This window comes from Bos indicus, chromosome 9 (genome assembly GCF_029378745.1).
Source record: "Bos indicus isolate NIAB-ARS_2022 breed Sahiwal x Tharparkar chromosome 9, NIAB-ARS_B.indTharparkar_mat_pri_1.0, whole genome shotgun sequence".
NCBI lineage: Eukaryota > Metazoa > Chordata > Mammalia > Artiodactyla > Bovidae > Bos > Bos indicus.
Window position 1 is genome coordinate 83,335,918 of NC_091768.1, and position 13,850 is coordinate 83,349,767.

At 39.7% G+C, this 13,850-nt stretch overlaps 1 protein-coding gene across 6 annotated transcripts in view; it reads right to left on the reverse strand.

Annotated features, from left to right (window-relative positions):
- SHPRH (SNF2 histone linker PHD RING helicase) overlaps positions 1-13,850 on the reverse strand; it is a 91,688-nt gene that overhangs the window by 38,026 nt on the left and 39,812 nt on the right. For all 6 annotated transcript variants that reach the window (XR_011568514.1, XM_070796309.1, XM_070796310.1 and 3 more), the window contains 2 exons: positions 9,164-9,271; positions 6,403-6,545 (listed from right to left, as the gene is read on the reverse strand). Coding sequence is in view for 5 of the 6 variants with exons in the window: in XM_070796309.1 (XP_070652410.1) it covers positions 6,403-6,545; positions 9,164-9,271 (251 nt within the window). In the remaining variant the exon portion in view is untranslated. The remainder of the gene's footprint in view (positions 1-6,402; positions 6,546-9,163; positions 9,272-13,850) is intronic.

Below are 13,850 nucleotides of genomic sequence, written 5' to 3' on the forward strand. Positions count from 1 at the left end.
TGTTCATTGGAAGGACTGATGTTGAAGGTGAAACTCCAACAGTTTGGCCACCTGATGTGAAGAACTGACTCATTTGAAAAGACCCTGATGCTGGGAAAGATTGAGAGCAGGAAGAGAAGGGGATGACAGAGGATGAGATGGTTGGATGGCATCACCGACTCAATGGACATTGATTTAGCTGAACTCTGGAAGTTGGTGATAGACAGGGAAGCCTGGCGTGCTGCGGTTCACGGGGTCGCAAACAGTTGGAAACGACTGAGCGACTGAACTGACTGATATCCTTCTTCCTAAAATCCATGTACCATTCTCCAAATTGTTCATAAGAGACTACTCTTGTTCCTAAAAGGCTTTCCCAATATTTCACATTAGTCTGTTTCTTTCTGTTCATGGAGTTTATTACAACATTATTCATTTTTGTACTTTGTTGCTGTGTTAGTTGCTAAGTCATGTTTGACTCTTCTGTGACCCTATGGACTGTAGCCACTAGGCTCCTCTGTCCATGGGATTTCCCAGTCAAGAATACTGGAGTGGGCTGCTATTTCCTCCTCAGCAGATCTTCCTGATCCAGGGATCAAATCCAGATCTCCTGTACTGGTATGCTATTCTTAGTTGCTCAGTTGTGTCTGACTCTTTGTGACCCCATGAACTATAGCCCACCAGACCCCTCTGTCCATGGGGATTCTCCAGGCAAGAATACTGGAGTGAGCTGTCATGCTCTCCTCCAGGGGAACTTCCCAACCCAGGGATCGAACCCAGGTCTCCTGCGTTGCAGGCAGATTCTTTACAGTCTGAGCCACCTGGGAAGTCCCAGTACATTGTTTATGCATGCTTATATTTCTCAAATTACTTCTAACTCTTGTCTTCTCATTAAACTAACGGTTAGAAGGTAAGAATTAGGTTATATCTCCTTTTAAAAAACATGTATAATAGACAGAATAGCTTCTCAGTATTGCTAAAAAAAAATTACATAGAGATACTTAAAATTAGGTTAGTTATGAATACTATTCACAAAAAGAAAACAAAGTTTTTTATTTGTAACATTAAAAATTTAAATTGCTCTTCAAAAACTAACTTTTGAACCAACAGGAAGAAGTGGGTTTGGAAAAATTCTCTTTACTGACTCAGATCTGAGCACGTAAGTAAGGACTGAAAAATATCCTTACAAATTAGCATTTACAAGTCTTAGTGATGCTCTCTCTTGCAAGTCTTAAATGAAGAAAAAAAGATAATAATAGATGGTAACTCTTAAACACCATACTAATGGTAGGTAGTATTGTAAGTAAGCACTTTTTTCTGATCTTAACAACAATGCTTTGTGGGTTTATAGATGAAGAAACCAAGGCAGAGAGAGCTTATATAACTCTCCTAAGAACACAGAGATAATAAGGGGTGGAACTGAGGTATGAACATTGGCAGTTTGACTCAAGAACCTACTTGCACTCTTAATTACCAAGCTAAACAGCATTCCTTAAGAATCACTAACAAGTAAACAGGAGTACTTTTGTTTCTGAGATAAAAATTTCATTAAAAACCAGAGCAGCTGTGTTAAGATGATGTCTGAATACATATAATCTAAAACAATATTAACTTCAAAAATGTGTTTTCTTACTTTTTATTTACATCTAGTGCTTTTAAAATTCATGTTTGTGTAATGAATTATACATTTAATGTTTCCTATATGCAGGTCAGGAAGCAACAGTTAGAACTGGACATGGAACAACAGACTGGTTCCAAATAGGAAAAGGAGTACGTCAAGGCTGTATATTGTCACCCTGCTTATTTAACTTATATGCAGAGTACATCATGAGAAACGTTGGGCGGGAAGAAGCACAAGCTGGAATCGGAATTGCCGGGAGAAATATCAATAACCTCAGATAGGCAGATGACACCACCCTTATGGCAGAAAGTGAAGAGGAACTAAAAGTATCTTGATGAAAGTGAAAGTGGAGAGTGAAAACGTTGGCTTAAAGCTCAACATTCAGAAAACGAAGATCATGGCACTTGGTCCCATCACTCCATGGGAAATAGATGGGGAAACAGTGGAAACAGTGTCAGACTTTATTTTGGGGGGCTCGAAAATCACTGCAGATGGTGACTGCAGCCATGAAATTAAAAGATGCTTCCTCCTTGGAAGGAAAGTTATGATCAACCTAGATAGCATATTGAAAAGCAGAGACATTACTTTGCCAACAAAGGTCCGTCAAGGCTATGGTTTTTCCAGTGGTCATGTATGGATGTCAGAGTTGGACTGTGAAGAAGGCTGAGCACCGAAGAATTGATGCTTTTGAACTGTGGTGTTGGAGAAGACTCTTGATAGTCCTTTGGACTGCAAGGAGATCCAACCAGTCCATTCTGAAGATCAGCCCTGGGATTTCTTTGGAGGGAATGATGCTGAAGCTGAAACTCCAGTACTTTGGCCACCTCATGTGAAGAGTTGACTCATTGGAAAAGACTCTGATGCTGGGAGGGATTGGGGGCAAGAGGAGAAGGGGATGACAGAGGATGAGACATCTGGATGGCATCACTGACTCGATGGACGTGAGTCTGAGTGAACTCCGGGAGCTGGTGATGGACAGGGAGGCCTGGCGTGCTGCAATTCATGGGGTCGCAAAGAGTCAGACACAACTGAACGACTGAACTGAACTGATTGGTCCTTTTATAGCCATGAGACCTCAAAATATTTAATAGGGGGTATATTCTAATATGGAGATTTACAACTTCTAAAAGTAGTTTCTGTGTGATTTAAGAAAAACAAATTCAACACATATAAAAATATCTTTTCTTTATCAGCTGATTCCACAATGCCGGCAGAACACTTTAGGACATAGCTTTAACACGAGGTAAAACATTGTGACGTAAATAACTTGTCCGGGGATGGTGATTCTTGGGCTTAACAGGAAAAAGGGACTGCACTCAAAAGCAGTTAATATTTGCCAAGAGAATGCACTGGTCATAGCAAACACCCTTTTCCAACAACACAAGAGAAAACTGTAGACATGATCACTACCAGATGGTCAACACCAAAATCAGATTGACTATATTCTTTGTAGCCAAAGATGGAGAAGTTCTACATAGTCAGCAAAAACAAGATGGGAGCTGACTGTGGCTCAGATCATAAACTCCTTATTGCCAAATTCAGACTTAAATTCAAGAAAGTAGGGAAAACCACTAGATCATTCAGGTATAACCTAAATCAAATCCCTTATGATTAAACAGTGGAAGTGAGAAATAGATTTAAGGGATTAGATCTGATAGAGTGCCTGATGAACTATGGATGGAGATTCATGACACTGTACAGGAGACAGGGATCAAGACCATCCCCATGGAAAATAAATGCAAAAAAAGCAAAATGGCTGTCTGAGGAGGCCTTACAAATAGCTGAGAAAAGAAGAGAAGCCAAAAGCAAAGGAGAAAAGGAGAGATATACCATTTGAATGCAGAGTTCCAAGGAGAAATAAGAAAGCTTTCCTCAGTGATCAATGCAATGAAATAGAGGAACACAACAGAATGGTAAAGACTAGAGATCTCTTCAAGCAAATTAGAGATACCAAGGGAACATTTCAGGCAAAGATGGGCTCAATAAAGGACAGAAATGGTATGGACCTAACAGAAGCAGAAGATATTAAGAAGAGGTGGCAAGAATACACAGAACTGTACAAAAAAAATCTTCATGACCCAGATAATCACGATGGTGTGATCACTCACCTCGAGTCAGACATCCTGGGATGTGAAGTCCAGTGGGTCTTAGGAAGCATTACTACAAACAAAGCTAGTGGAGGTGATGGAATTCCAATTGAGCTATTTCAAATCCTAAAAGATGATGCTGTGAAAGTGCTGCATGCAATATGCCAGCAAATTTGGAAAACTCAGCAGTGGCCACAGGACTGGAAAAGGTCAGTTTTCATTCCAATCCCAAAGAAAGGTAGTGTCAAAGAATGTTCAAACTACCGCACAATTGCACTCATCTCACGCGCTAGTCCACAGAAGGCAATGGCACCCCACTCCAGTACTCTTGCCTGGAAAATCCCATGGACGGAAGTCCTGGTAGGCTGTGGTCCATGGGGTTGTTAAGAGTTGGACATGACTGAGCGATTTCACTTTCACTTTTCACTTTCATGCACTGCAGAAGAAAATGGCAACCTGCTCCAGTGTTCTTGCCTGGAGAATCCCAGGGACGGTGGAGCCTGATGGGCTGCTGTCTATGGGGTCGCACAGAGTCGGACACGACTGAAGCAACTTAGCAGCAGTAGCACATGCTAGTCAAGTAATGCTCAAAATTCTCCAAGCCAGGCTTCAGTAGTATGTGAACTGTGAACTTCCCAATGTTCAAGTTGGATTTAGAAAAGGCAGAGGAACCAGAGATCAAATTGCCAACATCCGCTGCACCCTCGAAAAAGCAAGAGACTTCCAGAAAAAAACATATATTTCCGCTTTATTGACTATGCCAAAGCCTTTGACTATGTGGATCACAATAAACTGTGGAAAATTCTGAAAGAGATGGGAATACCAGACCACCTGACCTGCCTCTTGAGAAACCTGTATGCAGGTCAGGAAGCAACAGTTAGAACTGGACATGGAACAACAGACTGGTTCCAAATAGGAAAAGGATTATGTCAAGGCTGTATATTGTCACCCTGCTTATTTAACTTATATGCAGAGTACATCATGAGAAATGCTGGACTGGAGGAAGCACAGGCTGGAATCAAGGGTGCTGGGAGAAATATTAATAATGTCAGATATGCTGAGGACACCACCCTTGTGGCAGAAAGTGAAGAACTAAAGAGCCTTTTGATGAAAATCAAAGAGGAGAGTGAAAAGGTTGGCTTAAAACTCAACATTCAGAAAACGAAGATCATGGCATCTGGTCCCAAACTTCATGGGAAATAGATGGGGGAACAGTGGCAGACTATTTTGGGGGGCTCCAAAATCACAGCAGATGGTGACTGCAGCCATGAAATTAAAAGATGCTTGCTCCTTGGAAGAAAAGCTATGACCAACCTAGACAGCATATTGAAAAGCAGAGACATTACTTTGCCAACAGTGGTCCATCTAGTCAAGGCTATTGTTTTTCCAGTGGTCATGTATGGATGTGAGAGTTGGACTGTAAAGAATTGATGCTTTTGAACTGTGGTGTTGGAGAAGACTCTTAAGAGTCCCTTGACTCCAAGGAGATCCAACCAGTCCATCCTAAAGTAGATCAGTCCTGGGTGTTCATTGGATGGACTGATGTTGAAGGTGAAACTCCAATACTTTGGCCACCTGATACAAAGAGCTGACTCATTTGAAAAGACCCTGATGCTGGAAAAGATTGAAGGTGGGAGAAGTGGGTGACAGAGGATGAGATGGTTGGATGGCACCACTGACTCAAGGGTCATGAGTTTGGGTAAACTCCGGGAGTTGGTGATTGACAAGGAGGCCTGGTGTGCTGCATTCCATGGGATTGCAGAGTTAGACACGACTGAGTGAATGAACTGAACTGAATACTGCATGTACTTTAGAAATGAGAAGTATATCAGATTCTATATGATGAAAAAAATGATTATACTAAGGTACATCCAAGTTAATAGTGACAAATGGAAAATGGAGCATATCTTTTTAGGGTGGTAGTAGACATTTGGAAAAGTTTTTAGAAGAGCAAAGGAAAATGCTTTGAATATTTAACAGACATTCTTACTGAATTTTTCACTGAAAACCAGCTTTAATGCCAAGGCTGACCTCTGACTGGGATGTGATCTGAGAGGCGGACATCCTTCCACCCAGAATCCAGTTCTGCCACAACACCTAAGTTCCCCACACTAGGCTGACATCCCTTTCGGTTAAACCACTGAAGGTACTTTTGACAGAGTATATCTGTTCTTTGGAAAGAATTATTCGCCATTCATACATCAAGAGCAATAATCCAATATATCTATCTTAAAGAATTTTAAGTGTTGATAAGAAGAAAGACGGGAAGACAAAGACTCTAAAATATAAAACTGCTCACTGTGGCACTATGAGCTTAGCTCTCAGGGAATGAATGACATAGGGAAATGGGAATGGCTTACCCCAAGGGCAAAAATCTCCAAGACAGAACCTATTTCAAAACTCTGCTTCAACTTGGTTTTAAGCAACTTTATCCAACAAAGATACAAAAAAATACTTCAAGCAGATTAAAAAAATAGAAAAAAAAAAGCACACTAAAAAAGAAAACATTTAAAAATGACTAATATAAAGGAAAAAAGGTTTATCTTTTAGATTTATACCTCATATTTTGATTTGAAATATACACTTAACAAAATATAAAATTCAGATGTTCATAACTGCAGTATGTTATGATCTTTAACTGGAACTCTTAATACCAAATGATCTGAATATTTGGGATGACTACTAATATAATTATCCTGTTTTGTGCTACTCTCTTACTTCTCCGACATAGAAAGCTTGCCAGTTTGTTGCTTGTAGTTGCTGGTTATTTCATTTCTCACTCTTTGAGCAAGTTCCTCTTCAATACCAAATTCTATTGCTCTTTGTATCACATTCAGCCACCAAGGAGAATTAGAATGAATCTGTAAACAAGATAATTAATATCTTTTCAGTACTCACTATATTTCTATCACTGAAAAGGGTTCTAAAAGGAACAATAAATGCCACTCTCAGGAAAATCACAATAGTAGTAGGGAGACAAATAGACATGTTGGCTATACAATGAATGAATACAACATCTGCATATATAATTAAATAGAACACCTATTTCATGATTACTCTAAATGAGTGAGAATTTATTGTACATACATGTATAACAAAGCTGTGCTAAAAAAAATACTTTAAAATTCAGTATTCACTCTATATATCTGAAAAGGTAACAGGTTTATTTCTCAGCATAATAAAGACTTCATGCTTATCCTCAACTAATTGAACAAGATTCTACTCAATGAATAATCTATGGTAATTAATAAAATTATATGCCTGAATACTAATTAATTAATGAATTAGGAAGAATAACACGTGGTGTAACTGATTGAAATCAAAGACTAAAAGTGTATTTGTGTAGCCTCCTCTTTAAACTTTGCGATTGACTTCATGAAAGAGAAATTTTAGAAATGACAAATGGCACATATTTCATAAGAAAAATACTTATAGTTCTAATATTCCAAACCTTGAAAGATTTTGGAAACACGCACATCTAAGATCAAAAGAAGGTTGTGGACGTCTAATTTCTTCAAAAGACAACTTGTTATATACCAAGGGTAGAGGAAACCCCATTATACCTTAAGAAATCAAAGAGAATAACCTAAAAATAGGTGATTTATCTCTGTATCTGTTCATTTAATCAATAAACACTGTTAACAGCAAATAAACCTTTATTGTGGCCCAGGTACTATATGGGCTTCCCTTGTGGCTCAGCTGTAAAGAAGCGCCTGCAATGCGGGAGACCTGGGTTCGATCCCTGGGTTGGGAAGATCCCCTGCAGAAGGGAAAGGCTACCCACTCCAGTATTCTGGCCTGGAGAATTTGATGGACTGTATCGTCCATGGCGTTGCAAAGAGTCAGGCACGACTGAGCGACTTTCACTTCACTATACTAGGTGCTAAGAATTCCAAGATAATAAGAAAGCTCAAGTTTCTCCCCAGATAAGAACATAAACCAAAATGTTGTTGTTGTTCAGTGTCCCAGTCGTGTCCGACTCTTTGAGACTACATGGACTGCAGCAGGCCAGGCCTCCCTGTCCCTCACCATCTCCTGGAGTTTGCCTAAGTCCATGCTTATTGCATCGGTGATGCTGTCCAGCCATCTCATCCTCTAACGCCCTCTTCTCCTTCTGCCCTCAATCTTTCCCAGCATCAGGGACTTTTCCAATGAGTTGTCTGTTCGCATCAGATGACCAAAATACTGGAGCTTCAGCTTCAGCATCAGTCCTTCCAGTGAATATTCAGGGTTGATCTCTCTTAAGACTGACTGGTTTGATCTCCTTGCTGTCCAAGGGACTTTCAGGAGTCTTCTCCAGGACCACAGTTGGAAGGCCTCAATTCTTTGGTGTTCTGCCTTCTTTACAGTCCAGCTTTCATAACCATACGTGACCAGAGGGAAGACCATAGCCTTGACTATGTGGGCCTTTGTTGACAGGGTAATGTCTCTGCTTTTCAACACAGTCTATATTTGTCATCCCTTTCCTGCCAAGAGGCATTCGTCTTTCATTTCATGGCTGCAGTCACCATCCACTGTGATTTTGAAGCCCAAGAAGAGAAAATCTGTCCCTACTTCCACCTTCTCCCCCTCTATTTGCCATGAAGTAATGGGGCTGGATGCTATGACCTTAGTTTTTTAATATTTAGTTTTATGCTGGCTCTTTCACTCTCCTCCTTCACCCTCATCAAGGTGCTCTTTAGTTCTTCTTTGCTTTCTGCCATTAGAGTGGTATCATCTGCATATCTGAGGTTGTTGTTTTTCCTGCCTATCTTGATTCCAGCCTGTAACTCGTCGGTCTGGCATTTCTCATGATGTGCTCAGCATACAGATGAAAGAAACAGGGTGAGAGCAGATAGCCCTGTCGTACTCCTTTCTTAATCTTGAACTAAACAGTTGTTTCATACAGGGTTCTAACTGTTGCTTCTTGACCTGCACACAGGTTTCTCAGGAGACAGGTAAGAGCTTTCCACAGTTTGTCATGATCCACACAGTTAAAGGCTTTAGCGTAGTTGATGAACAGAGAGAGATGTTTTTCTGAAATTCCCTTGCTTTCTCTATAATTCACTGAATGTTGGCAATGTGATCTCTAGTTCCTCTTCCTTTTTGAAACCCAGCTAGACATCTGGAAGTTCTTGGTTCGCATAATGCTGAAGCCTAGTGTGCAAGATTTTAAGTAAGACCATACTAGCTTGAGAGATGACTGCAACTGTTTGATGGTTAGCACATTCTTTGGTGGTACCCTTCTTGGGAACTGGGATGAGGACTGACCTTTTCCAGTCCTGTGGCCACTGCTGGGTCTTCCAGATTTTCTGGCATAATGAATGCAAATCCTTGATGGCATCATCTTTTAGGGATTTGAATAGTTCTGCTAGAATTTCATTGCATCCACTAACTTTATTAACAGTAGTGCTTTTTAAGGCCCAATTGACTTCGCACTCCGGAAGGTCTTCACACGTTATGTGGAGAAAAATGTAAGTAAGGAAAATTATATACATACCTTTCTCTGAAGATCACGGATAGTCTGCTGCACAGGCAACAAAGCCTGCTGGGCTTCTGCAACCTCTGTGTTACACTTGCTCATATAATGCTCTCGTAGCTGTTTGGCCTGTGTTGAAACATGAAACAAGTATAAACTTTCGCTCCAGGTCAAGAAAATAATCTAGTATGATTCTAGAACAGTGTGCTTATTTTATTTATTTAAATCTGTTTAATTTAACTTAAGCATTAAACTCAAGTATACTGTAGAGAATGTAAAACCCATGCTCAGTTCAGTTCAGTTCAGTCGCTCAGTTGTGTCCAACCTCTTTGCAACCCCATGAACCGCAGCACGCCAGGCCTCCCTGTCCATCACCAACTTCCGGAGTTCACTCAGACTCATGTCCATCGAGTCAGTGATGCCATGAAATCAAAAAAATTTAAAAAAACCCATGCTAGAAGTTCCTAATATGTATGTTGAAGAGAATTTATCTGGAGGCCACCTTGACTTACATTTACCTGTAAGTCATATAATATAAAAAATTCCAAGGATTTGCTCTCCAAATTCTAATTTTTTAATTAAAAAAAAAAATGGGAGGAGGAAGAACAGTAACATTTTAAACTATAAGGCAAAGCAGGAATACATTTTAGAATTTCTTGTCTCATTCAGTTATCATAATTCCTTGGAATTACTTTAGTTTAGAACACTTGAGAATATACACTAACACAGGTTTTGTGAACTGAACTGTGTTCCCTCAAAATCTGTATGATGAAGCTTGAACCCCCAATGTGACTATATTTACATACAGGGTCTTTAAGAAAGTGATTGAGTAAATGCACATACATGAGATGATAAGGGTGGAGCCCTAATCCAAAATGACTAGTGTCCTTAAAAGAAAAGGAAGACACACCAGGGATGCAAGTGCACAGAGAAAAGGCCATATGAGAACACAGTTAGAAGGCAGCCGTCTACCAGCCAAGGAGAGAATCTTTAGGAGCAACCAACCCTGATGATACCTTGGTATTAGACTTCTAGCCTTCCCTGATGATTAATGGTGTTGAGCATCTTTTCATGTGCATGTTGGCCATATGTATGTCTTCTTCGAAATAATATCTATTCCTATCCTGTGCCTATTTTTTAACTGCCTGATAAGGGGTTAATATCTAAATCCCTGATAAGAGGTCAGCATCTAAAGTATATAGACAACACATAAAACTCAATATCAAAAAAAAACCTAATTAAAAAATGGGCAGAAGACCTGAACAGACATTTTCTCAAAGAAGACACAGAGATGGCTAATAAGGCACACGAAAAGATGCTCAAAACCACTAATTATTAGAGAAATATGAATTACAACAGCAATGAGGTATCACCTCGCACATGTCAGAATGACTATATCAAAAAGTTTACAAATAACAAGTGTTGGGGATAACATGGAGAGAAAAGAACCCTTGCATACTGTTGGTGGGAATGTAAACTGGTATAGCTACTAAGGAAAACCGTATGGACATTCCTCAAAAAAACTATATATTGTACCATATGACTCAGCAATTCCACTCCTGAGTATACAGATGGAAAAACAATGAAAACACTAGTTCAAAAAGATACATATACTCTGATGTTCAGAGCAGCACTATTTACAATTAACACGATAAAACCCAAGTGCCCATCAACAGAGATGAATGGATAAAGAAGCTGCTGTAAATATTTATAGTGGAATATTATTCAGCTATAATCAAAGAAAGAAATTCTGCCATTTGCAGAAACATGGATGGACGCAGAGAATATCATGCTCAGTGAACAAGGCAGAAAGAGAAACACAAATATTTTATCATATTACTTACACTTGGAATCTAAAAAATAAAATGAATATATATGCAAAACAAAAATAGGCTCATAGATATAGAAAACAAACTACTACTGGTTGCCACTGGGGAGATGAAAGGGGACAGGACAAATCTGGGGATGAGATACAAACTACCACGACATATAAAACAGAAGAGCAACAAGCATATATTGTATAGTACAGGGAATTATAGCCATTATCTTGCAATAGCTTATAATGAAGTATAATCTATAAAAATACTGAATCACTATGCTGTATACTGTCTCATAAACTAACTATAGTAGTAGTAGTAGTGTTAGTTTGTTCAGTTGTGTCCAACTCTTCACAGCCCCATGGACTGTAGCTTCCCAGGTTCCTCTGCCCATGGAATTCTTCAGGCAAGAATACTGGAGTGGGTAGCCATTCCCTTCTCCAGGGGATCTTCCCGACCCAGGGACTGAATCTGGATCTCCTGCACTGCAGGCATATTCATTACCATCTGAGCCATCAAGGAAGCCCCATATCAAATCAACCATACTTCAATTAAAAAAAAGGAGAGATTGTCCTTTCCCTACTGAATAAGAACTATATAAAAAAGATCTTCACGACCCAGATAATCACGATGGTGTGATCACTCACCTCGAGTCAGACACCCTGGAATGTGAAGTTAAGTGGGCCTCAGGAAGCATTACTATGTACAAAGATAGTAGAGGTGATGGAATTCCAGTTGAGCTATCTCAAATCCTAAAAGATGATTGCTGCACTCAATAAGCTAGCAAATTTGGAAAATTCAGCAGTGGCCACAGGACTGGAAAAGGTCAGTTTTCATTCCAACCCCAAAGAAAGGCAATGCCAAAGAATACTCAAACTACTGCACAATGGCACTCATCTCACATGCTATTAAAATAATGCTCAAAATTCTCTAAGCCAAGCTTCAGCAATACGTGAACTGCAAAATTCCAGATGTTCAAGCTGGTTTTAGAAAAGGCAGAGGAACCAGAGATCAAATTGCCAACGTCCACTGGATCACTGAAAAAGCAAGAGAATTCCAGAAAAATATCTGTTTTATTGACTATACCAAAGCCTTTGACTGTGTGGATCACAACAAACTGTGAAAAATTCTGAAAGAGATGGAAATACCAGACAACCAAACCTGCCTCCTGAGAAATGTGTATGCAGGTCAAGAAGCAACAGTTAGAACTGGACATGGAACAACAGACTGGTCCCAAAGTGGGAAAGGAGTACGTCAAGGCTGTATTTTGTCACTATGCTCATTTAATTTATATGCAGAGTACATCATAAGAAATGCTGGACTGGATGAAGCACAAGCTGGAATCAAGATTACCAGGAGAAATATCAATAACCTCAGATACACAGATGACACCACCCTTATGGCAGAAAGTGAAGAACTAAAGAGCCTCTTGATGAAAGTGAAAGTGGAGAGTGAAAAAGTTGGTTTAAAACTAAACATTCAGAAAACTAGGATCATGGCATCTGGTCCCATCACTTCATGGCAAACAGATGGGTAAATAGGGGAAACAGTGACAGACTTTATTTTTCTGGGCTCCAAAACCACTGCAGATGCTGACTGCAGCCATGACATTAAAAGACGTTTGCTCCTTGGAAGAAAAGTTAAGACCACGCAAGACAGCATATTAAAAAGCAGAGACATTACTTTGCCAACAAAGGTCCATCTAGTCAAAGCTACAGTTTTTCCAGTAGTCATGTATGGGTGTGGAAGTTGGACTATAAAGAAAGCTGAGTGCCGAAGAATTGATCCTTTTGAACTGTGGTGTTGGACTCTTGAGAGTCCCTTGGACAGCAAGGAGATCCAACCAGTCCATCCTAAAGGAAATCAGTCCCCAATATTCACTGGAAGGACTGATGCTGAAGCTGAAACTCCAGCTTTGGCCACCTGATGTGAAGAACTGACTCAATGGAAAAGACCCTGATGCTGGGAAAGCTTGAAGGCAGGAGGAGAAGGGACGACAGAAGATGAGATGATTGGATGGCATCACCGACTCTATGGACATGAGTTTGAGTAAACTCCGGGAGTTGATGATGGACAGGGAGGCCTGGTGTGCTGCAGTCCATGGGGTTGCAAAGAGTTGGACACAACTGAGTGACTGAACTGAACTGAATCTTGGTTCTTTTTTATAAATTAACTGACCATATGTGGGTGGGTTTCTTTCTGGGCTCTTTCTGTTCTTTCCCATTGATCTATGTATCTGCTTTTATATCAACATCATACTCTTTTAAATACTATAGTTTTATAATATAGCTTAAAATCAGGGTGCATAATGCCTACAGCTTTGTTCTTCTTTTTCAAGATGACTTTGGTTATTCAGGATCTTTTCGAGTTCCACACAGATTTTTGGATTGTTTATTCTATTTCTGTGAAAAATACCATTGGAATTTTAATAGGAATTAAACTGAAAGTGTATACTGGCTTGGGCTGCATAAACATTTTAACAACAGTAATTCTTCCAGTCCATGAGTGTGAGAAATGAAACTTCTATTAAGTCACCTAGTCTGTATTTTGTTATGGCAGTCCTAGAAGATTAATACAAAAAGGATTAAAAAATTGGGGCCCTTTCAACTTCTCAAAACAAAAAGGATCATGTTATTTGCAAAGCAACAGAAACACTGAAAAACTTTATTCCTGTAAGTTTCCACTAGGAAACTTAGGGAAATTCACTTTTGTCCATTTAATTGAAATACTTAACTGACTCTGGAAACTATTTTATGAATGAAGAAAGGGGATGATCAGAGGCTATGTGGACAGTGGGAGAAAAACTGGAAAGACTACTGAACTGAAAATCCCAATACTCCACTCAGTAGTGGGACGAGCCATAAGAAATTGCCAACAGTAGACCACTCCTG